At 37.2% G+C, this 23,474-nt stretch overlaps 1 protein-coding gene across 3 annotated transcripts in view; it reads left to right on the top strand.

Annotated features, from left to right (window-relative positions):
• The window catches only part of CNOT4 (CCR4-NOT transcription complex subunit 4), a 76,583-nt gene that overhangs the window by 36,445 nt on the left and 16,664 nt on the right, over positions 1-23,474 (top strand). For 2 of the 3 annotated variants that reach the window (XM_058804862.1, XM_058804860.1), the window contains exons 3-10: positions 4,258-4,455; positions 7,144-7,230; positions 7,746-7,847; positions 8,535-8,660; positions 13,216-13,340; positions 20,046-20,103; positions 20,562-20,811; positions 22,659-23,156. In XM_058804862.1, the coding sequence (XP_058660845.1) occupies positions 4,258-4,455; positions 7,144-7,230; positions 7,746-7,847; positions 8,535-8,660; positions 13,216-13,340; positions 20,046-20,103; positions 20,562-20,811; positions 22,659-23,156 (1,444 nt within the window). Of the gene's footprint in view, positions 1-4,257; positions 4,456-7,143; positions 7,231-7,745; positions 7,848-8,534; positions 8,661-13,215; positions 13,341-17,296; positions 17,453-20,045; positions 20,104-20,561; positions 20,812-22,658; positions 23,157-23,474 lie in introns of all 3 variants that reach the window. The other variant, XM_058804859.1, reaches the window with a different exon arrangement.

Below are 23,474 nucleotides of genomic sequence, written 5' to 3'. Positions count from 1 at the left end.
GATATTTCTGTTATCCTTTCTGTAAAATTCAGCAGTCTAGCTCCTGTTTGCCATGTGAATAATACATACTGTCTCAATTGCTTAATTAGAACATGCCACTCTTAGCCCTTAATGTCAGTTCTTCCACTTTTTTAATCCAGCAACAAAAACCTAGCTTGTTCATGTTTAAGTATTTTGCTCTTCCACCAAATAATATAACTTGATAGACAGTTGTTCCTGATGTGTGGCTTTGGCTTTTTCTCCAGTTCCTTGACTGAGTGTCCTTTATCTCTCCTATGAGAGATGTAGCACCTTGTGCTAGAGATGGAGAGAGATAGCACACTGCTTAGATGTATGATCAAGAAATTAACATGCTTGGTCCATGTTTCTCTACTACTTCTGTGTAAAAGGAACACTTAGTCTTAAAGCACAGTCTCCAAATATCAGTGTTTCTTCCTGTGCTTTTTATCCCACAACTGAGTCATTTGGTGCAACAACTGATGTTTTGAAATAGATAGGAATTTATTTTCTTTAATGTTAGTATAATGGTGTATACTGTGCATAAACCTTATTCACTTCCTTTGTATTTCTTGTTTCAGGACCTATTTGGTAGCAAGACAACAAGTGGGAAATGCTGGTGCATCCATTCTGTGGAAGGAATGTGACCTACCTGGGAATGACAAAAGCAAAGTGCTTGACAAATCACAGCTCAGCTTTCAACAATTGGGAAATGGGGGAAAAAAAGTCTGAAAGGAAACAAAACTGAAATAACAAGACAAAATTAGTCAGGAAGACTGAGAATTCATCAAGGGCCTTCTCTGATTAGAGAAACAAAGACTTCAAGAGACATTCAGACTTTTGGTGATGTTCCTGTAGGGTCTACCTTGCACTTAGTGTAAAGAAAATTTGGTCTTATTCCATGATGGCACACTGTTTGGGGAGCCTCATTGTTTTTGTCTGAAAAGCATTGGTATAACTTAAGTGAGAGGTGTCAGGATGAGAGTGAACTTAGTGAATTGTTGATGTTGATATCTCCTAATGTCTTGCATCTGAAAGTACATCAATGCTGATACCACTAGAGGTAGCTACTTTGGTTGGATCTCAAATCCTTTATCAGCTAAGGCATTAGAGATAGTATGTTAAGCAAGTATATTGTTTTAAAAAAATAAGCTGTAGTCATGTCAGTAGCATTTCCACTTTTTTGCTGCAAAACCTGAGAGGCTCTGTTATGTATAGTCCTCTTTCTACTTCTGATTTGTAGGGTTAGACAGCAAAAACAACATACCAAATGGTGCTGTGAAGTACACCAGCTGTCAATCCACCTTGCTTGGCTTTCAGAGACTTGTTCCAGCAGTCTGCAGTGCATGCACCTGTTTGTAGTTGAACCATCATCCAAGTTTGTGAACTTCATCACTGGGAAACCATGACTCTGAAGATGAAATAATTTATTTCCCTATTTGTAGACTGATTTTTGTCCTTTACTTGAAAGGAAAATTATTTCTAATACTATTTCTTTTAGAATTAGTTTCTGAGATGTTGATGCTATGCTTATTTGCCTTCCACATTCTTTAAATGTGCAATATCTCCTAATTTGTTATTATGCCACACATGATACATAGCTAGGAAATTATCTACCCCTCAGTTGTTTTAGGGTTATTCTTGGGATTCAAGAGATGTGTGCAGATTCATTTATAGGTCCTGTAAGTCAGCATATCAAACCATTTCCATTCCTTGAGAGCATGAGAAGCATGTCATATGGGTGATGCACAATATAAAACATGTATTTAATACAGCCCTACAGTATCTAGTGAGAACTTCAGAAGATTCTGTTGCTCAGACAAGTGTGGTTATCCATGATGGGACACCATTTGCTGCTGCTGCTTAGTGACTGAAGTTCCTATTCTGCTTGTCTGAAGCTTTCTGCTGAGATGGAGACATTTCTCTTTCCCTGATTCTCAAGCTGCCTAGTTGTGTTCTACTAGGAGTTTTTATGCTTTCCTGTAGAAATACAAACTACTATTTGGACATAGAAATGTTCTGTTCAGGGTTATGCTTGAGCTACCCAGGATGTTTCCTGATTCATGTTCAGTACCTCCAGCAGCAAACAGCTGTACAGAGAAGGAATATCCTGTCTGATTTGCTACTCACTTGTGAATATACTCTGAATGTGGCTGGACTTGGCAAGAAAGAAGCTGATGAATTTTGACACTGCTGTAGTTTCCTTGAACCTTCAGGAGCCTTACTGAATCTACTGAAAACCATTAATGCATTTCTTGCACGGTACCAGAGAGCAGCACTCTTGCAAATTTTGCCTTGCATAGTATGGCATGTGGAGTAGGAATTAATCTTTGAAAGAATGGATTGTGGATAGGACATCACTTGATGTAGGGCAAGGCATATTTTTGGAACTATATCTGTTATACTGGTACACTTTTCTTCCTATTCCTATCTGAACTCACTGATAACTGAGATAACTCACTCTTTGCCCTGAGTAATCTTTTTCTTCTATAAAAACCTAACATTTTTCTTCTTTAGTTTACGGGATTTACTAATACAGATTTTGAGAAGCTCATTAAGTGTAAAATTATTCTGCAGCTCAGAAGTCCTCATATGTAGATGTGTTAAAACACAAGATGATAGTTGGCTATAGCAAATCTCAAGTGACCTTACTAGTTGGTTGTTGGTGTTCATCAAGTGCATTTTGAAATCTAAATAATGTATTCAGTGTTAACTCTGAGTTAACTGAGTAACTAATCAGAGTAATACTGAATCTCTTTTTGAGAAATGCTATGGTTTTGACTGTTCTTCAAGAGTAACTTGAGCCCTTAGTGTGTTTTCATGTGAAGGACACCTGCTAAAGTGTCTTACACATTTAAATTCCTTCGTCATACTAAGACATGTTCCAGAGGTCTTGATGCTTGACTGAGATGCCATCTGCTCAAGTCAACTGTCGCATATTTGCAGAAGATATCTTACGTGTAGCATAACAATGCTGAACTTTAAACTGAAGAATGGATTTTGATTTGTTTGGGGATATACTCAGAAGGTTATCAGGTCTGAGCACTTGGTGGCTCTTGGAGTAACATCATGCAACTATGAGGAAGATACGCTTTTAACCTAAACATTTTCATCTGTTGTAGATTTTTCTCAGGTTATTTAGTATGACAGCTAGTTTTGTACTCTTGTCATTAAGACAGGACAGTAAGGAAAAAGTTAAACTCATTTTTGTTGGACTTGCACACTGAAAGCTTTGGTTATAGTAGTACAAGCAAAGACTTTAGTTCAACATACTGGTGAGCTTGAGCTTAGCTTCTTTGTCTTAAGTCTCTGTCTTAATTCACATCTCCTGTACTCTTCTCATTTTTTACTTCTTGGTGTTTAGAGACTCTTCTTTCTGTTTGAGATATGTTCTGTGTACTTGTTTTTGTGCTTAGCGTTGCTTTCTGTGTGCAGTGTGAAACCTCACTTTTCAGTCTGAAAAAACTGGGGCAGGTAAGGAATGTGGGACTGCTTTGAGGAGTAATCTGGGGCAGAGGACAGTGCACTGTATTCTGCAAGACCCAGCTAAAATAGTGCCTTTATAGCATGAATAGAGCAGTCTTTTTCGGTAACTCTGAGGATACTTGTACTTCTCTTGCATACTTTTGAGATTAAAACATACAGTGTTATATCTGTGAGGAGTTACCTGTAGGGATGGAGAGACCAAATTTCAAACTTGTACATAAGCATGGTGAGAGTACTGTCATTAATTGTGTTGAAATCCCTCTCTTCACTAGAAATTAACCATGTAAACTTTGAGTAGTATAATGATGTTACTGTCTTGAACTTAGTGGACCACTGAAGCTACATTTGTATTTTAATTTCGTATCTCAGAAATACTTAAAGATACTTAAACGTCTTGAGTATGTTTAAGTACCCAGATCTGTATCAGAAGTAAATATAAAGTGCATGCTTTCATCCTGCTTACACTAAGCTCTTGTTAGTGTAAGCTGTGTTGGCTGTCATGTTGCAGCTGCTTGTGATGTTACCAAACTGACTAGGCAGCTGGGTTAGAATTTGGTTGCCCAAGTCAATATTATGTCTATAAACAGAAGAATTCCATGTAAATGCAAGAAGTTTACCCTTCCCAAAGGACTGAGTATGTCTCTATAATGTGAGTGTCCATAACAGTCAGATCAGTGTAATAAAGAAATTTTTACATTAAAACATGGCAATTAATGGTTTTCAAAGGTGTTGTTTCTTACATGGGTTGGTTTTAATGCTGTTTGTTATGTTTAGCCATATCCAGAAGATCCAGCAGTGTACAAACCACTCTCCCAGGAAGAGCTGCAGAGGATAAAAAACGAGAAGAAACAGAAACAAAATGAGAGGAAACAGAAGATATCAGAGAATCGCAAGCATTTGGCCAGTGTACGGGTTGTACAGAAGAACCTTGTCTTCGTGGTAGGGCTATCTCAGCGCCTAGCAGATCCAGAGGTGAGCAGTTCACATTTGCAGATCTTGCTCCTAACTTGATGCCATGAAACATTGGAATATTCTTGTGTTTCTCTGAAGGATACAAAATTAAGCTATATCAAAATGGTTTGCTGCTGTGAGGCCTCCACTTCTTAAGGAAACACATCTTCCTGCTCCATAATACCCTCAAGAAGTGTTTGTCTCTGTCTTAGGGAGTACAGGTGCTCTGTGATTTTTTTATTTTTTTGGGGAAGGGGGGAAGTTGTTCTTTGTTTAATGATAGGAGCTTGGTTTTAAGCTAAAAATAAGCATAAGGGCTTTTCAGGTACTCATTTTCCTAGGCTGGATCTGCTGGCACTATACAGCTAATACACAGTGTCACACAAACATGTAGGGACAGAAGAAAAAAGCCAACCCTTGGAAGTATATACTAGGAAGAACCATAAGGATTATGTCCTTAGGAAGTTGTGGGGAAAAAGTCAATAAGAGGAAGACCCCAGAAAGAGTTGGCCTACTACTCTGCATCATCAAAAATAAGGTTTTCACTGATTATATTTAAAATGCTTTATTTACTTCCATCATCAGTCATAGGGGCAGGTGGCCAGTGGAGGAAGTGCTAATGCATAAAAGTATCTTGAATTAGAATATGGAGGAAATGTACTACAGGGTAACATAGATGTCTTTAAAATTACAGTGCCAGATTAAATTCACTTCATCAAACTAAACTATGTGGAGAAGTCTCAAACAGAAGTGGGTGTTTCTGAGGTCTCAGAGTATAGTCTGTATTTTGCTAGACTGTTAAAAAACAAGTGTATAAAGCAAAGCTGCTTTTAGTGAAGGAGAACAAAAGGAAGGATAAGAAGGGAAGACAAAAAAATCAATTAAAACTGATTTGGTGTATAACACTTCAGTGAGTACTGAAATATAGCAGCAAGTATTTGCAAGCAACTGTCAGCACTGGCTTGGGGCTATTTTACCATTTAAAAATGCAGTATGAATTTATTATTGAAATTTAATTTCTTTGACCAGATGGAGGATTTGTAATTAAGAGAAATAGTAGTAAATACAGTTGATTTTTATATTTTTTTTACACTTCAGATAATTTTACACTGAATACTTACAGTAACTAGGAATGGGTTTATTTGGGGGATGGGGATGTGCTGCACTAGGTGTATTGGTAGCAGTATTCTCAGTGACACACCAGAAAACAGTGTGTACTTACTGAATGTTGCATATAGCACAAGGTGACTTGATCTTCAAGAAACTAAGTCTGAGTGAAATGAGCTAAAAAAAGCATATACTATATTCAGGTTTTCTACTTAAGCAGGCAAAAAACTCCTTCATAAATTGAGATTTGGAATGGGAACTTGGCTGCCATGTCCTGTTTCTGGAAATAGGTCTGTGGATCATAGTGGAGTGAAGTGGATCCTCTTCTGTTCTTGTGCTCTTAGGAGAATTGTGAAGGCTGTGCTGTCATGTTGTACCAGGAGTATAATCTGCAATATGCTTAGGTAAAAGGGAGGTTTCTTTAGGAGTGTCATTCTCTTCTGGAGTGATGCCTTCAAGGGTGGGTGTAGTATGTTTCAAGAGGATGTAGACCAAATGAAGAACAGTCAGAAGAGACCAATGAATGCCTGGCTATCTATACTACATACCCTGTAGTTATTTGGGAGGTTCCCAGTGTGATGCTGTTAGTTCTTGAAGGCATTGATGCCTGCTTGGGAAGGGAGAGGGGCAGTTTAATTCTTGGATCAGTACAGTTCACCTCCACTGTCCAATGCTTATATGAAGATGGAGCAGAGGAAACATATCTTCCTTTATAACCTCTCAGGTTATTTTCTAGAACTAGAAATGCCCTTATTTTGTCTATCTTCAGTCTGAGTAGTCAGTACTTTTGTGCCTTCTTCCATCACAGAACTGGGAAAAAATGGCTTTTGGTATAAATGTCAAATATATAGCCAGTTTCATTGGTACACAGGTAATGGTTATGCAGCAGAGTTGCTTAATATGCTGGTGGTGTTCTTGATTTGACCAGGGTCCCTAAATGATTTGTCAGTACTAACTGATCCCTGGAAGGGCAAGATGAGTATTTTTTTTCCTTTTAGATGTGCTCATCCCTCATTCATTTCAACATGATATTGATTCCAAAATGTTTTTTCTTGTCCCTAGAAATTTTCCTTTGTCTTCCTTTACTTAGTCTGGTCTTGGGAAAACTTGGTTATCTTGAGCTAATTGGTTTACTCCCTTTTTTTGGAGTGTGGGGAATGGCAGTCAGGATTCAGCATTTTATACCTAGTAATTAATATAGCTGAATGCAAGTTTAAGGTGTATTGGTATTTGGAAATGAGAATGAATGTGATTTTTAATTTTTAAATCAAATTATAAAACAGGTTTATACAGGAACTTCCTATGCTGAATGTAATGTGTTTTGCCAGGGTGGGATTTGAGTAATCAGAGTACTGAAAGAATTTTTTAAAATACAACATGAAATGTGGGATATTTGTCATTAAAGTTCTGCAGTGGTAACATACTTTGTATTGCAAGTAACCATGTTTTTATGTGGGAAAACAAATCTAAATCTTTGTGCTCTTCTTTTAGGAGAGACCTAATTTTTATTAGTTAAAGGTTTTAGCTGCACAGTTTCACAGAAGAATAGGTACACCTCTGTATGAATTTTAAGTTTACCATTTGAACTTTCTTTTCTTGTAGGTTTTGAAACGACCAGAATATTTTGGGAAGTTTGGTAAAATACATAAAGTTGTCATTAATAACAGCACATCATATGCAGGCTCACAGGTAAGTCAGAGGTTTTTGTATTTTTTTTTATTTTAATTCCTTTAGAGAATACATGTGTGCAGAGTGATTCTAGGGCTCCCTATTTCTGATTAAGCAATAGGTAAGAGTGTAAAAAGAAAAAAAGGCCTTGCAAGAATCAAACTACCATTAAGTTACTGGGACATTTTCCAGCCAGACTCTTAAAGCTGGATGCAGAATTCAACATGGAAAGATGGAAAATTGAGAGACAGGATGAGAAACTTTAAAGAAGCAGCAATATAGCATTTAGCCACTAATCTGCATTTTGGGCATAGAATGTCTTTTAAGTATTTTTAGAACATTAATGCAACATAGTGATGGATTTCCTCTTTTCATTCTTTATGTATCACAAATGAGTTTTTATGGCTTCTACCTTTTTTGTCAGTTGCTTGTTAAAAACATCAAGCCCTAAATATACCAGTTTATTAAGTGATGGGCTAAAAAGGTGACTTAATGGGGAAAGAAAAACAAGTAAAGAGTGTGTGTTTTCTTCCTAGGGTCCAAGTGCCAGTGCATATGTAACCTACATCCGGTCAGAAGATGCCCTCAGAGCCATACAGTGTGTCAATAATGTGGTGGTAGACGGCAGAACACTTAAGGTGGGAACATTTATATGCTCTCGCATATGTGTTCTAGAACATTAATATCAGGGATTGGCATACAATTTTGTTTGTGTTGGCTTTTGACTTCTTTTCCTGGCATTAATCTCAAAATGGAAGTTCAGTGAGCATCCAGCTGGCAGTGTTTTGGTGGGTTAGCAGATAACTTCTTAAAACAAAGTTTGAGGCAAACATATCCTGTCCGTGCTCATGGTGGCTTTTTTGTTGTATAGCATAATAGTACAGTGTGAAAACCCACTGTTTGCTTTTATAGAATGTTTCTGTAGTCCATACACCACCCCTCTTAAAAGCTCCCTTGGAAATCAAAGGTTTTTTCCCTTTTGGTGCCTGTGTAAACAGGTCTTGAGGCTGATTTGGCCAAATTGGTGGCTATGGAAAATCTAGTTACTATTCATTTCCTGACCCTGCTTACATGTCTCCTTATGATTATGCGAATATTTACTGAGGCTCTTACATAGTCATTTATTTAGATTAGGATGCATTTTTATTTTCATCCAATTATCTAATCCTCAAGAATATATATATTTCTTACAAATGGACTTTTATTCCATCTGCATCAAAAATGCATTATGGTGGAATTTCTATTATTGAGGTAATTTTTTAGATAAAGTTATATCTTATATGGTTAAAAGCATTCTTAACCTCCAGTATTTTTTTTTCCTTCAGGCATCATTAGGTACAACAAAATATTGCAGTTATTTTCTAAAAAATATGCAGTGTCCAAAACCAGACTGCATGTATCTACATGAGCTAGGTGATGAAGCAGCCAGTTTCACAAAAGAAGAAATGCAGGTAAGTGGAGTGAATGGGAAACACATGAAATGTGCCACATACTTTTTACTGTTTATGATTTAGTATAATATGTGTCATGTGTTGCTGAATGTTAAGGCAGTGATGAATTTTGAAATCCAAGAGGTGATCAACTAGTTGGATATTGCAAAGAACAGTTAGGTCAAGTTCTTTCATTGCATGCTGTTTTTAAAGTCTGAGAAGTCCAGTGAGTGTTCATAAGGCAAAAAGATGGAGATAAACTCTTAGCCTGGAATTCAAACAACCTGAGCTAACTACTTTCCCTTTTTTCATACTAAAGTAAGGTAGTGTCATTTTTGATCTCTGTGAATGAAGTTAGTTCAGATCTGGGTTTTATTGTAAAATTGGTGTGTGGACAGTTATCATGGATTGACTCTTGTGCTGTGACTGACCGTGCTGTCTGAAGCCCAATAACCCTCCTAGCCTGTGAAGCATTTGCAAATAAAATGTTGAGGGTTACTACAATAGCACATAAAAAATGGTGATGGGATTTTTTTTACTATCTTAACATCAAAATGCTTATTGTCTAGAGTAGGGAACCAAGTAAATGGATAGCTGTACTGTCTCAAATGTGGTACATTTGGAGCAGACCATTTCTGGTCTGTCTCCATCCTCCTACATGAGGTGTGGTAAAGCTATTAAACTCAAGTATGCCAACTTTGCATCCATGCTGTCATTTTTGCATGTGGTCTGTCCCTGAGCAGAGGGTCCCCACCCTTAGTGCCAGCACAAATTTTGTTCTAGTAGAATTTTCTTTATATGTTAGGCTGAGGTAAGCTGGAGAATAAAGAAGAATGTCCATACCTATTAAATAGTTTCCACAAATTATTTCTGAGGATTTCAGCAGATAATGGCAGTAGAAGGAAAAATTCAAGGACAAACTAGGCCACCTTCCCTGTATGTTTTCCTGTATTTCTCCCACCACCTAGATCTGTTACGTATGCATGTTTGGGAGTATGTTCCCATCTAGTCTTTTTAGTTTTTTTATAGACCTGTAAGCCATGAATTTTTTTAATCCATTTTGAACCTGTGGATACTGCCAACTCTTTAGTCTTTTGTGGCAGCAAGCCCCAGAAATTCACTAGCTGTTTTGTAAAGTGCTTTCTTTTGCCTGTGTTGAACTGGGAACTAGTTCGTTTTGTCAACTTTCCCTTAATCTTAGCTTCATAGTGCTTGCTGAAAGCAAAACCCGTTATTCACCTGATTCATTGCCTTTCTGATATGGCAGAACTTGATCTAGTCTCTCCCAGTTTTCTCTCCATATCATAGTTTCTGGTCTTATAAGATTTTAAAGCAGTTGCTCCATTTCTGCAGTGTCTGTTGCCCTTCTCTGTATTTTCGAGCTGTGTCTTCCTTGAGATGGAGAGATCAGATGCATGATGTGGGGGAAGCCAAGTGTAATTTATCAGTTTTCAATGTGTTGTATTTAGTGTGATACATGATTTTTTCCTTTTGTTTTAGTTTACTTGAAGTGGCCTTCTTAGTGATGCCCAGCACATCTTTTGTGGCTAGTGCATAATCAGCTAACAGTTTTAGAGCTCTGTTGGCAGTAACCTCAGCATCTTTATTTCTGAGCTGTAACAGCCAGTTCACAGATCAGGAGTGGGTTACTATGGTTTAAACTGCTTTTCCCTTCTTGTGTCACCTGACATGTCCTTGGTGAAGCTTATTTGCCACCATTTGCTTATTTACTGATTTCGCTGGGTTTTCTTTGAAGCTCCTCATTATCAATGTGGCAGTTTATTACTCAAAAAGCTTGATATTGTCAGCAGAGAACTTGCTTTTAAGGCCTTTCTCAGGCATGCTGATGGTGTTGCATAGAACTGATGCCAGTCATCAGTCCTCATTGCTTGCTTCTGCACCCTAAGAGTTACATTTTGAATCATCTTCAATTCATTCTTTCTATGTTGCTCTCTTCCATGGCAGATTAATAAATAGCTGGTGTGAAACCTTATCAAAAATGTCTTTCAAAGTTTTGTGGAGCCTCTCTATTTATGTTTACTGACTCTGTGCATGTTAGTGAAGCAGGGTTTCCCTTTACAAAAGATACTTAAATTCAATCCCAGTGGTTTGTGTTTATCCATGAACTTCTATTTTTAAAAATTACTGTTATTGTTATTGTTATTATTATCATCTTGTAATCTTTGGAAGGATGGAGGTTTACTTAGCAGCCTGTAGTTCACAGAATCTTTTCTACAGCCCTTTTTGTGGAAGTCAGTGGCAAACTGTCAATCCTGTGGCCTGACTACTAGTTAAAATTGATAGGCTGTGTACCTTGGTCAGGATTTCATTTTCATGTGTGAGTTTCTTCAGAAGTCTTGAGTGGATTTTACATCATCTTGGTGACTTACATGACTCTTCCTTCCCTGTTCCTTGTTATATTGCTTAAACTTTTATTGAATTTCATATTGCTTTCTTAAGAGTAATTGGAAATTATACACCTGCTAAGTACATTGTTCTTTTGGTGTGCCAGCCTTTCTGCATTTGTGTGTCAGTGAATTTCCAGATCCATTTAATGAAATTGGATGTTCATTGTTTCAGACTTTGACTCTATATTTTTTCAAAAAATTGACAATGGATGATTTGTATTCTTGGTTAAATAATTAATAGATCTAAACATAGTGATAAAATAAAAAGAATTGATAGAACTCCAGGAAGTCTAGGAAAGTGAAGTTGAGAATATTAGGTGGGTTGGAAATGCCAAGTTTGGCCTCTGGGTTGTCTGCTATAAATAAAATAGAATTACTACAAGCTTCTATATGGGATTTTAATATTGTTTCTGTCTTGCATTTGTGTGGCAAATAAATGAACTTAAGACTGACCACTGATGTACCTGGCTGTGATATTCAGTCTTTAGTCACTGAAGCAAATTGAGAGAGCCAGAGAGGTTTCTTCTTACTCATCTGCTTAACGTTTGCAAATTGTTAATTGTGCAAATCTGTGCATCAGCCTAGTTGCTACAGTCATAGTGGATGGTGAAAGAAGCATTTCCAGGGTGCAGAATATCTCAAGGTTTGCATTTAGGTGAGCCATACTGTAGAACCACACTTTTTCCTACTTTAGGTAGCAGCTTGGATGTAGACACTGACCAAATGGGTGAGATGATGCATACACCACAGGTTTCCATCCTTCTTGAGAGGTTTGTAAGTTGACTACATAAGGACACATTCAGGATCAGTCAGTAATGGAGAATTGGAGGATTAAGTAGCAAAAGAATGGAGTCATTGATAGGGTTTTACCTGAAGTATTCCAGTGAGATATGCAATTGGCCTTCTATGGGCATCCATAAGGGAATGTAGTTTAGAATCAGTACTATTTTTTGTATTTTGTCTATTCATGCATAAATTTTTGTAAAAAAAAAAAAAAAGAAGTTTTCTTTTAGGTCGTAAAATTTTCCTAGGGTATGTGCACATTGAGTGTGCATTAATCCCATTCTTGTTCCAACAAAATAGTAAGGAATTAATGTTACAGAGAGTTAAATTTTATATGTAGAAGTAGTGTGAGAGCTTCTTAATCAATACTGAAGATCATAAATTTGGTGTTTCAGATTTAAGATTCAGAAGACCTGGCTATAAATCTTGGCACTTGTTTCCTTTGCTAGAGGACATCTTCTAGTATCTGGAAATGGTAGAGAAAAGCTATTGACAATTTCAAATTCACTGGTTTATTTTGTATCTTGATTCAACTCATAATAAAACTTAACTTTCAAACAGTAATTCTTAGGTTGGAATGTTGTAGCAACCTACAAAAACCATGAATGCTCATCTTGGAATTCAGATGTTACTGTGAGTGTTGGGGGTAGGAGTAGATTTTGCTGGTTTTGTTTTTTGTATTAAGCCACAGAATGTTATCTGCAAGCTAGACTGAAAAACACTATTTTCCTTCACTTGCCATATTCTAGTACTCTGGAGCTGAATTGGACCTCCACAATTCCTGAAAGCAAGAAATTGTTCTCAGTTGATTCAATTAGCTGAAAGAATATTTCAATATTTCAGTTACTAAAAAGAATGATTTATCAGTTATTGCTTAGAATATGCTGTTTGTCATGTCATACACCTCTGCTGTTTTATTAAGCTAATATAAAATTGCTTTCATTTCAAAAGAACTTTTTGTTTCAAAGGAACTCTTTATTCCTTCCCATCTTCTGAAAAGCTTAGTATGTTTGGAATATGAAATGCAGACTGCCTTGGAAATGTCACTGTTTGTGATTTCTATGGTATATTTGTGAAGCTCTTGATTAGAACTGAGGAGCAAGTTCTAATAAGGTTGTCAGTGCTTTTCTCATTTAGAAGTCTCAAAAAATATAAATAGTATAAATAGGTGATTTTTAGGCAAGCTTTAGAGCTGTTGAGGTTACATCTGTGCTGAGAGTGAGAAGCACTGTTTTGAGTTTGGCAGGAGTGAGCTTATAAGTTGCAAAGGCTAAAATTGTAAGCTTTGGGACATATATATGGGCATATTATATATATTTAAAAATTATAATATAAATTTATATATTATACCAGTATTCATTCATTGTGAGTTTCTCTTTCCTTAGGCGGGTAAGCACCAGGAATATGAACAGAAACTACTGCAAGAATTGTACAAACTAAACCCCAACTTTCTCCAATTATCTACGGGTACAGTTGACAAGAACAAGAACAAAGTGACAGCACTGCAGAGGTACGATGCGTAAGTACTGGCGCTGGACTGCCTGGTTATTCTTTCTGGTTATTCCAAAGAAAGCTTTTATTCCTATTTCATGCCCCAAATTGCCTCCTGTTTGTAGTACCTACTATATGATAAAATCTGATAGGTGTTCTCTGGAGAGACATATTGTTTAGGAGTGATATTCTCCAATTTATAATGTTCCCTCTGAAGCTGCTCCACATTCCTCCCCTTGCCCTGCCCTGTACCAGGCAGGAGAGGAGAATTGGAGGCACAGAAAGTAAAAATCAGAACAATTTATTGGAAACAGCAGTGAGATAAGAAAACAGTAACAGCAACAGTACAAATGACAGCGGGTACAAGAAAGAGTCCAATGATTCACAAGTGATTGCTCACCCCACAGAAGCCCCCAGCAGTACTGACACGACCTTTGCTAGGCCATGCTGTCCCAGAAGAAAGCCTTTCTCCAGAAAATTACTTAAGGTTGTGTGGAATTGTCCTAGCCATGCCCATTCCTGGCCACTGCAAAAATTAACCTTGTGCTGGCCAGAACCAGCACACATGCACCACTTTGTTCTAAAACAGAGCGTGTATGTTCGGAAAGAAATGTGTTTTGCATTTGGATCAGTAGTTCAGAACAAGGTATTCTGAAAGAAGAACTTTGTGTTTTATATTTGTAAAACCAAATGCATTTTTTAAAGACCAGATGTGTACTTTCTTGGTATGATTGGTATCATTGTGCATGCAGTCTGTATTTTTATAACTGAGCTATCTTATAACCTTAATATGTTTTTTTTTGCATCATGATTTATAGTGCAGTCCGTATATTTTTTATTATGTTGTAACTGCAGATATAACTTATTATGCCTTGCTAAAATAATATTCTGTTGATGTAGTTTGTTCAGTCAGTTATGAAAAGATAACTGTCTATATGAGCATGTAGTCACACAAAGATAAATGAAAGTCTGAGGTTACCAGTCCTTAATTATTCATTCAGATGTCATATATAAGATAAAGAAATAAAAACTGTTGACAATTTTTCCACTCCTTTTTGTAGGAGTTTGATAAAGGAGATGAGCAGAGCAGAATGTGAAAGTTAGATTGCACTTCATATGAACCTTGACCTTGTATTTAGGGTTTTTGTTGTGTGCCAGTTCATGCACTACTGTGTTTTTCAGACAATAGTTTGCCAGTGGCAGCATCACTGCACAGCCCTCTAAGCAAGACAGTGGGTACTGTATGGAAAATACTGTCAAATGGGTCTTGAGTGAGCAGAACACAATTCTAAGAACTGGTATTCCAGCTGGTGTACTGGGACTATTTTCTTTCTTTTAATTTCTGGAGGCAGTTTCATATGCACTTTGACTGCAAGTGGTCAGGGCTTCAGAGGGATCTTTTTCCTGAAGGACAGAGCTGCTCCCTGTTTCTCAGGCACTGGTTCAATATTGACTTCAAAGGTAAAGTGCAGCAAGCAAAACAAATACACCACTTCTTGAACTTGGGTATTGATGATTTCAAGTTTGAAATCTGAACTAATTTTAATTTGAAACCTGATTAGATCCCAGCAAAATAAATTATACCAGTGTGGGGAGAATGCACTATCTGAAACTGCAGCAAACTTTTATGCCTTTAGGAAGCAATTAGGAGTTGGAGCTTGGCCAGTCTGTGATGCTAACATTTAGCACTTACAGAGAAAATGGCATGTTACTCTAAAGGCAGCAAGTGGTAATTTCTGGAGGTAATTTCTCTTGTCAGTTGAACAGCATAATCACAGCTTGGACTCTGTTCTTTGCTAATGCTTAGGTACCACCGTTAGGGTTGCAAAGTGAATTTCCTGCAGCTGGGATTTGGACGTGTTTTGTCGTTGCTTTTGCACTGGTGAATGAATGCACATTGTTCTTTCACAATTTCTACCCAATTGGCTTCTTGTAGAATTGTTTCTGTAGGATTCATTGATAGAATATTCATATTTCTAGCAGTTTGTCACAACCTCTGACAACTGCAAACTGGTTCTTGTGTTTCTGGGGTGCAGAATTTCTGTTTCATAACAGAATGGAACAGAAGTTGAGCTCTAAGTAGTAGATACTTAATTATAAATATCCAGTAGTAGAAAAGAGTTTGTTAAACTTTTAAGTGTTTTTCTAAAATTGTTCTAATTTGAAAGGTCCTGCTTGCAGACCTTTTCTTCCTGTTGAAGACAACTGTTAAAATTCCCAGGGCCGCACTGTGTACTCATCTCCTGCTATGTTACTTGATAGTTGTGGTGACTCTGTTCTCTTAAAATTGGAGATACACTCCACATTTAAGACAGATCAAGCTTTTTTTATTTCCTTGATGACATTTTTCTGAAGAGCTGAAATGAGTGTTTTCTTATGCTACAAGAACAACCAACTATTAAGCACATACTGATCTTTTAGAGAACAGCCCTGCAGAGACATGCAGCCTGAACTTAACTAAAACAAAAAAACCCCCACACACAAAACCCCCCACCTCAAAATACACACCAATTTGTTTCTCTTTCCCTTTTTCCTTGGATGCAAAACTGACTTTTAACTGGCATTTTAAAGTTTGTTTTGGTGTAGAGATGGCTTTGCACTGTAGCATAAATTTGGTTATTTGAAATAAATGGATTGACAGTTTTCATAATCCAGATTTCAGTTCATTTTTATACAATGACACTATTAAATGACAGATATGCTGCTGCTGTCTCTTCATTCCCTGATGTTCTGTATCTGATCAACTCATTAGCTCTAACTTAGTCCAGATGTGAGCAAAGCCAAGATGAGATCTGTAGATCAGGTCAAGGTACTCATCTATGTACATATTGTATATGTAGCTGAGAACAGATGGATACAGAATAGCAAATCTTAAAATACTGAGATTTGAGAGGAGCTACTATTACTAATTTTATCTGAGTAGAAAGCATTTGTGTTGCTATAAGCAGTTAGTGAAATTTCCAGATTCTGACTGTGAAATTAGTAAGTTGACCTAAAAATGTAGAGTAAGTGTTGGACCATGTAATAGAAATATACCAACGTAGGAGTGCATCAGGAAGGGCATGTATATTAAAATATTTTGGTGAAAGCTGCTTTATTACGAAGACAGGACTTGGACACTAAAACCAGCTCCTCATAGAAGCAAATGGAAAGCTACAGGTAACGTAGAAGAACACAAAAGAAGATATTATTATAATAAGTTTGCAGGGTTGACAGACAAACTGTATTTGAATCCATTTGGTCATAGACTATATTCCATTTTGCTTAACTTTGTACAGAATGTAACTATTTACAGCAAAAACTTGGACTTTGAGTCCTGTCTTGAACTTTTTCCAGTTCTAATGGGCACTCTAAAATGAAATTTAATATTACTTTTATAAAAGGGAATTAATTATGGTTTTAAACTATAAATGAAGGAAGGAGTAACTTGAACCATGTATTTGTCTGGCTGATCTCTTGGTCTGTTAGTAAAGCTGTGGACTCCTCTGTAGGTGTGAAACATAAAACTTCATCTGTTATGGCCAGGCGTGATAGGACCTGGAATATAAAACATATTAAAAAAAAGTATGACTTAGCTCATGACTTACAGAACTTAAAAATAGTTATGGGCTAAAGCAAGTAATTCTGAATGAGGTATACAGAGGTCTGGACACTTGAACTATTGATGGCATTTTTCATTTTTATTTACATTTTTTTCCTGTTCCTCAAACGGGCAAGTTTGGACTTTGGGATTGGCAAAGCAGCTATCTATTCAGGAAAGAAAACAGAATTCCCTCTGGTTTTCTCTCTACCCTATCCCACTAATTTTTTATGTGATCACCTTTTAAAATCTGAAAAATAATATCCAGATAAATCTATTCTTACAGATTGTCTGGCACAAAGATTTATTTCCCCAGCGTTTACAATTTTTAAAACACTTTCTTCATAACTTGAACTCTTCTATTTTTTTTTTATTTTACTCTTGCCTTTTTCCAGACCCAACAGTAATAACAAAGATGCCTGGCCATCATTACAGAGTTCAAGTAAATCGGCCAACGGTTTAACAATGGAACACAGGAAAACGCCTCCTATATTAGAAAATGGCACAGACCCAGAACACATGACTCCAGATGGTGCAGACTCAGATTTCGGGTAATTGTGCTGCCTTTTGTACTTCAGACAGCTTGCTTTCTCTCTCACTGATTGGTGTGGAGGGAATGATTCTTCAGTCTCTCTGGTTGGAGAGCTGGATACAAATCCTGATCAGGTCACAAAAAGCTGGGCTTAGTGTAGCCCGTGTTAAAAAGTCTGATTGGCACACTGTGCAGGAGAACCCTAACATGAAGTTAGTGACAGTACAGGTAATGGCTGAGGGGAGCAGAATGCCCAGGGGATCATCAGCTTATACAGCTGCACAGTCCCAGTCAGAGCTGAGTCCTTCCTTTTTTTCCATACCGAAGCTTCCACAAAAATAATATGCCATTTGCTGTACATCAGGAGGTTTGTCACTTGGAAAAGCTTCAGTAGAGGGAAGTTAAATGTTAGGGCTAAAATATCTAATTTCCTTACAGTGATGTGTTCCAGAAACACAACACAGAGGAGAGGGTTCCCCAGTTAGCACTCAGAGGGACAATAGGGCAGCAGGTTGAACTGAGGCTTCTTTGTGTAGAGGAAGTAATTCATCTGCTTACAATCATCTCGTATTGCCAGCCAACTTTTTTTTTTTTTTTAATGCCCTTCTTGAGTAGAACTGGTGTCCTCGTCCACCTTATGCATCACTAGCAGTTGCAGTCCTAGTCTGTAGTCATGCTGGTTTGTTTTTTATGGACCCCTTTAGGTAATAAACATTAGGCTCATTCAGAGGTTGGATGGGAAAAAAGCAAGGTAAACCCTAATATTTCAAGCAGTGGTGCTGCTGATTAGGTAGCCAGTCTTCATTTTAAATCAATATTGAACCAATGCATTAAAATGGAGAGCGTTGTTGGAAGTGGTACCTTCTTGTTAGGCTAAATAGCAGTCCCCTTGAGGAGCAATCAGAGAGCCTGGGAATTGCATCTCAGTAGTGATGTGCGATTATTTTTTTTTCCTGAAAATAATGTATTTAATGTAAATAAAAATATTGTAGTCAATAGATAATGAGCCTTATTCATTCCTAAGGACTAGAAGTCTGTCTTGCAAATAAAAGCTCCTTAGGCAGGTTCAAGTATAATAGACATTTTCATCATTTAGATTGTCAGTAAAAGTTGTCTTACTCATAGCTTTTTAAACTGCAGTATGGTGAATGTTAGCACTGTAGGAAAGGAATTTGACTGGAATATCAGCTCTTCAATCAGAATTGATTGTGTAATGAAGAGTCTACAGCAGATTTCTGTGCTATAGGAATTTAGAAATTACTAACCAAATGCAGTGTGTTTCAATTGGAAGAGCTTTATTCATGCTGTTGAATCACTAAGCAGAGAGGATTTGTAAATCTTCACTGGAGTAGTGCAGTGATTTTTCCTTTATAGTCATAAGTATTTCAGCTTAATTTATATGTTTGAGATACTGACTCAATCAGTTGTCGTTTTTCACTAAAAAAAGGTATTGATGATTACTCTTACACAGTGTCTTTTAGAGTGGAGAATTCTGCTGAGTTTCGATTACTCATTTTGGTGTGAGGAGAAAAATTACAAGTGTAAGAAATCTTACAAATAGTTGACCTTACTATAAGGCTGTATGCAGTAATTAAAGTTAGCAGCACCAAAGGCTGTTTGAAAACAAGGTGTATCTAGAATCTGAAGTCTGCACCCAGTTAAAAGAAATTGTTACATATATTTTTCAACATCATGACTGTAATTTGACTTGTATCATGTTCTGGCCTCTTAGTGGAGCTGAAATTCATGTTCTTACTTCTGATGCTTGTTTGTAGAATCTTTGTATTGGCCTGTGGAACCTGATGCTTGTGCATCTTTTCTCATGGGTGGATGAAAATGAGAGTACCTTGAAGTTGCAAAGCAAAGATTTTAGTGTGAACTTCAATAACACCATTTCATTAGTGCGGTATTGAGATTTATTGAGGCAACTCACAGATGCCTGTAAGAATCTTGAATCCTGAGATGTGCCATTTCAGCCAAGTCACAATAATTTGCAGTGAATGGCTTTCTGACGTGGTTTTCTGCTCTATCTTATATTATCCTTATTTTTGGCAGGTTTTTGTTATGTTTTTTCCCCTTCTGTCATCTCAGACCTCAGTCTTAAAGGCTGGCGGAAAGCTTAACTTGCCACCAAGACTAAATTGTTAATTTAATGTTTTATCTGTCCCAGATTTATTTCAGATTTCTATGGAAACTGAAAACTTGTGTGTTTGGAAAATAGATCTTTTTCAGTTTCTTTACAGTAGTATCGTAGCTGGAACTGACTGTTCCAAAATACTGTCATCATATGGACTTCTAGGGTTTTGTATGGCATAGAGCTGCTATGAACGTAGCTGCTATGCTATGTTCAAAACTCTTTGTTCCTTAAGGCAGTCAACAAGCAGAATGGAGAATGGTGAAAAGAAGTATTAGAGTATATGAGAAGTTATTGGAATGCTTATGATTAAAAAAGCAGTCTCATAAAAAAATAAGTGCACTTTTTACCTTTTTGATCCCTACTTTTTAATTTTTGTTGTAATTCTAAGGCTTTTCTTCCACTACAAAAGCAAATGTTTATTTTTCATGTTAAATACTTGAGTCTCTTACTGTCTTTTTCCCTCCCACTTTTGCAGCCCTATCGATAAACCTTCAGATTCCCTCAGTATAGGAAATGGTGACAGCTCTCAGCAGGTAAGACACAAAGATAAGTGCTCTGAAAGTAAGTGGGTTTGAGGACTCAATGCAACTTGCCAGTTGGAGAAGCATGTGTTCTCTGAAGTGTCTCATAATTGGCCATTGGAATAGGCTGTCCCAGGAGGTGATGGAGTCTCTGTCTCTGGAGGTGTTTAAGAAAAGACAGATGTGGCACTTAGTGCCGTGAGCTAGTTGACAAGGTGGTGTTTAGTCATAGTATGGACTCAATGAATTTAGAGGTCTTTTTCCACTCTAGTTTATTTTGTGATGATTTTAAACAAAATTTAAAAATGCTGTTGCTAAGTTGATTTTTTTGTTTGACCTTGTGCTGAGGTATATATTAGCAAACCTAATTGTGGCCAGGAGTTTTGAGGAAACTTTTTGTCTGAGTTAGTGAAGAATATTTTTATATATAAACTCATGTTCTAATTTTTCTCTTTCTCTCTTGCTTGTAGATAACAAACAGTGACACACCTTCACCACCACCTGGTTTAACAAAACCCAATCCAGTTATACCCATCAGTTCATCTAATCACAGTGCACGGTCTCCTTTTGAAGGGGCTGTAACAGAATCACAGTCACTCTTCTCTGACAACTTCCGGCACCCTAACCCCATCCCCAGTGGGCTTCCTCCATTCCCCAGCTCTCCACAGACTTCGAGTGACTGGCCCACAGCACCAGAACCACAGAGCCTCTTCACATCAGGTACATCCACAGCTTACATGGCTGCGTGCTGCTTGCTTTTGCAGTTGCTTAAAACTTGTACAGAGTTGTGCAGAGCTTAAACCTGTAGAACCTGAAACTCTAGGACTTGTTCTAGACTGTGTTTTCCCCCCTTACAAATGGTTAAATTTGTCACTTAACTGCAGATGAATTGCAGTGACCTAAGGATTTCTTCTTAAATAAATTTTGCAGAGCTTTCAAGCTGCATGGCTAAATTATCAGGCTGCTTACTTTAGTTTTTCTTAGCAACATGCATAGGATGTGACATGTATGCTTTAATATTTAGTGTTACAGATTTTTATTGAGAGTGGGGAAAATACATGGTATCAATATATTTTGATGTGATAATCTGTAATTCTAATATCAAAAGCTGTTGTGTAGAATTTTCTTAGTATTCTACATAGTTATCTGAAGGTGTCTCATCTTTCTCTTTGAGGTGAGATTCTATAAATTCAGACAAGTTATGTTTAATTTCATCAGATACCTGTATTTTTCAGGTACTCTCCTATGAAATACCTTGTCATATGCACATAACATTGTTTTAGTTGTAGTTATATAGTCTTGGGAATAGTTAACAGTATTGAAGAGCTCACAGATAACTCTGAGAGAAGTGTTACGAAATGAAATGAAACAATATCAGTAAAAAATTGAATGTAAATAATATTATATAGTTAGTTTACTTAGTGATTAGTCATCTTTTGATGTTTATCTTGCTGCTGGATGTCATAATTCTGTTTGTAAACAATATTTATTACCAAGGAAATTCCTTTCTGCTAAGGCACTTGATGTACCAATTTTGTGAGGATTAAGTAGCAGTGAGAGATAATTTCCAGGTAGTAGAGATCATACTTAATATAAAGTGTATGGTTGTGGTTTAAATAAGAATGCAAAGGACAAGTTCTTGTTGGTCTAGCAACTCTTTATCACAGATTTTAGAGTGAAAATAGAACTGTTGATTTCTTCTCTGAGATGATGCTGAACCTTCTTGGAGCAGCACACCAGGTCCTTACCAGCAGAGGGAGTTAATGTTGCAAGTGGTGCTACCCTGTACTTAGCAGGTTGCTTGACCACAATTTTGAGGAAAAATATTGCAAAGGTAGACCAGAATTCACTGAATCTGAATAGAAAACTTTACACAATCATGAAAAGAAGTAGTAACTGAAAATGAGGACAAATTCTGATAACTTATTGCAACACTGCCTCAAAATATTTAACAGTATCTTGTAATGCAGTTCCCTTTTTTTATTTTATCATCTCCTCAAAAATTTGACTTGTTTCTCTTCATAAGGATAGACAGTAGGGGATTTTTTGTGGGTTTTGTTTGTTGGTTTCGGTTTTGTTTTTTGAATTACTGTTCTGAGGTTCTTCCTTTTGAGGGGGAACATCCTGCTTATCTTTTTTGCACAGCATTACTGGTGAAAGCAAAATATTGAACTGAGTAAAGACCTTATTTATTATGCTCTGCTTGTTCACACTTCCATGAAGTAGTATGGGGTATAGAAGGTTCTAAATGGTCATTGGTCTCTTTCTGCTTGGGACTATTCTTGAAAACACTTTCTGGGTAAGGTTTTCCCATGGTTCTTTAACAGTGCAGCTGTGCAGTAAAAGTGTTATTTACTACTTCTAGCACTTCACCTGTAGTAGAAATCTATGACAATTTGATCTGAATATGGCATTCTAAGCTGATGAATAAGGTATCTTTGGGGGACATATAAAGTAGTATTATATGGAAGGTAAAAGACCACAGTCAGATACACAGGCTGAAGCTTTTATATGGAAAAATTATTTCTAATTCTTGTTCTAAATCCTGTTCCTTTCTTCTCCAACAGAAACTATACCAGTATCTTCCTCCACAGACTGGCAAGCAGCTTTTGGGTTTGGTTCCTCCAAACAGCAAGAGGACGACTTAGGGTTTGATCCCTTTGACATCACCCGCAAAGCCTTAGCAGACCTGATTGAGAAGGAACTGTCAGTCCAAGACCAACCTTCCCTTTCGCCCACATCTCTTCAGAACCCTACCCCACACACTACAACTGCCAAAGGGCCAGGTTCTGGATTCCTGCATCCTGCTGCACCCACAAATGCCAACTCTCTCAGTAGCACCTTTCCAGTCATGCCACAGAGGTTTCCACAGTTTCAACAGCATCGAGCAGTTTACAACTCCTTCAGTTTTCCAGGCCAAGCAGCTCGCTATCCTTGGATGGCCTTCCCACGCAATAGCATCATGCACTTGAACCACACAGCAAATCCCACCTCAAATAGTAATTTCTTGGACTTGAATCTCCCACCACAACACAGCACAGGTCTGGGAGGGATCCCTATATCAGGTAGGTGAATAGGGACAACGGTGAATATGACTTAATTCATGCTCTCAGCTTCTCTGAGTCAGAACAGGAAAAGGAAATAGCCAGCAACAAGCAGTAGACTGTTATCTCTTGACTGTTGTACTAGGTTATGAACAGAGGGAGGAATATTATTTTAAATAGGTCCTTTGTATTAAAAAAAAAAAACTTACTGGATATTTAGCCTTGTAAATGTTGAGCTTTATAAGGAAGGTGGAGTATTATGTGCCCGCTTAATTTTGTGCCAAAGCAGATTGGTATTTTGGTTCTTCAGTCTTGCCAGACTGGCTTTACTTAAGAGTA

This window comes from Ammospiza caudacuta, chromosome 5 (genome assembly GCF_027887145.1).
Source record: "Ammospiza caudacuta isolate bAmmCau1 chromosome 5, bAmmCau1.pri, whole genome shotgun sequence".
NCBI classification, from domain to species: Eukaryota; Metazoa; Chordata; class Aves; order Passeriformes; family Passerellidae; genus Ammospiza; species Ammospiza caudacuta.
The sequence above is the reverse complement of the archived record's forward strand: the minus strand, read 5'-3'. Positions and strand labels throughout refer to the sequence as shown.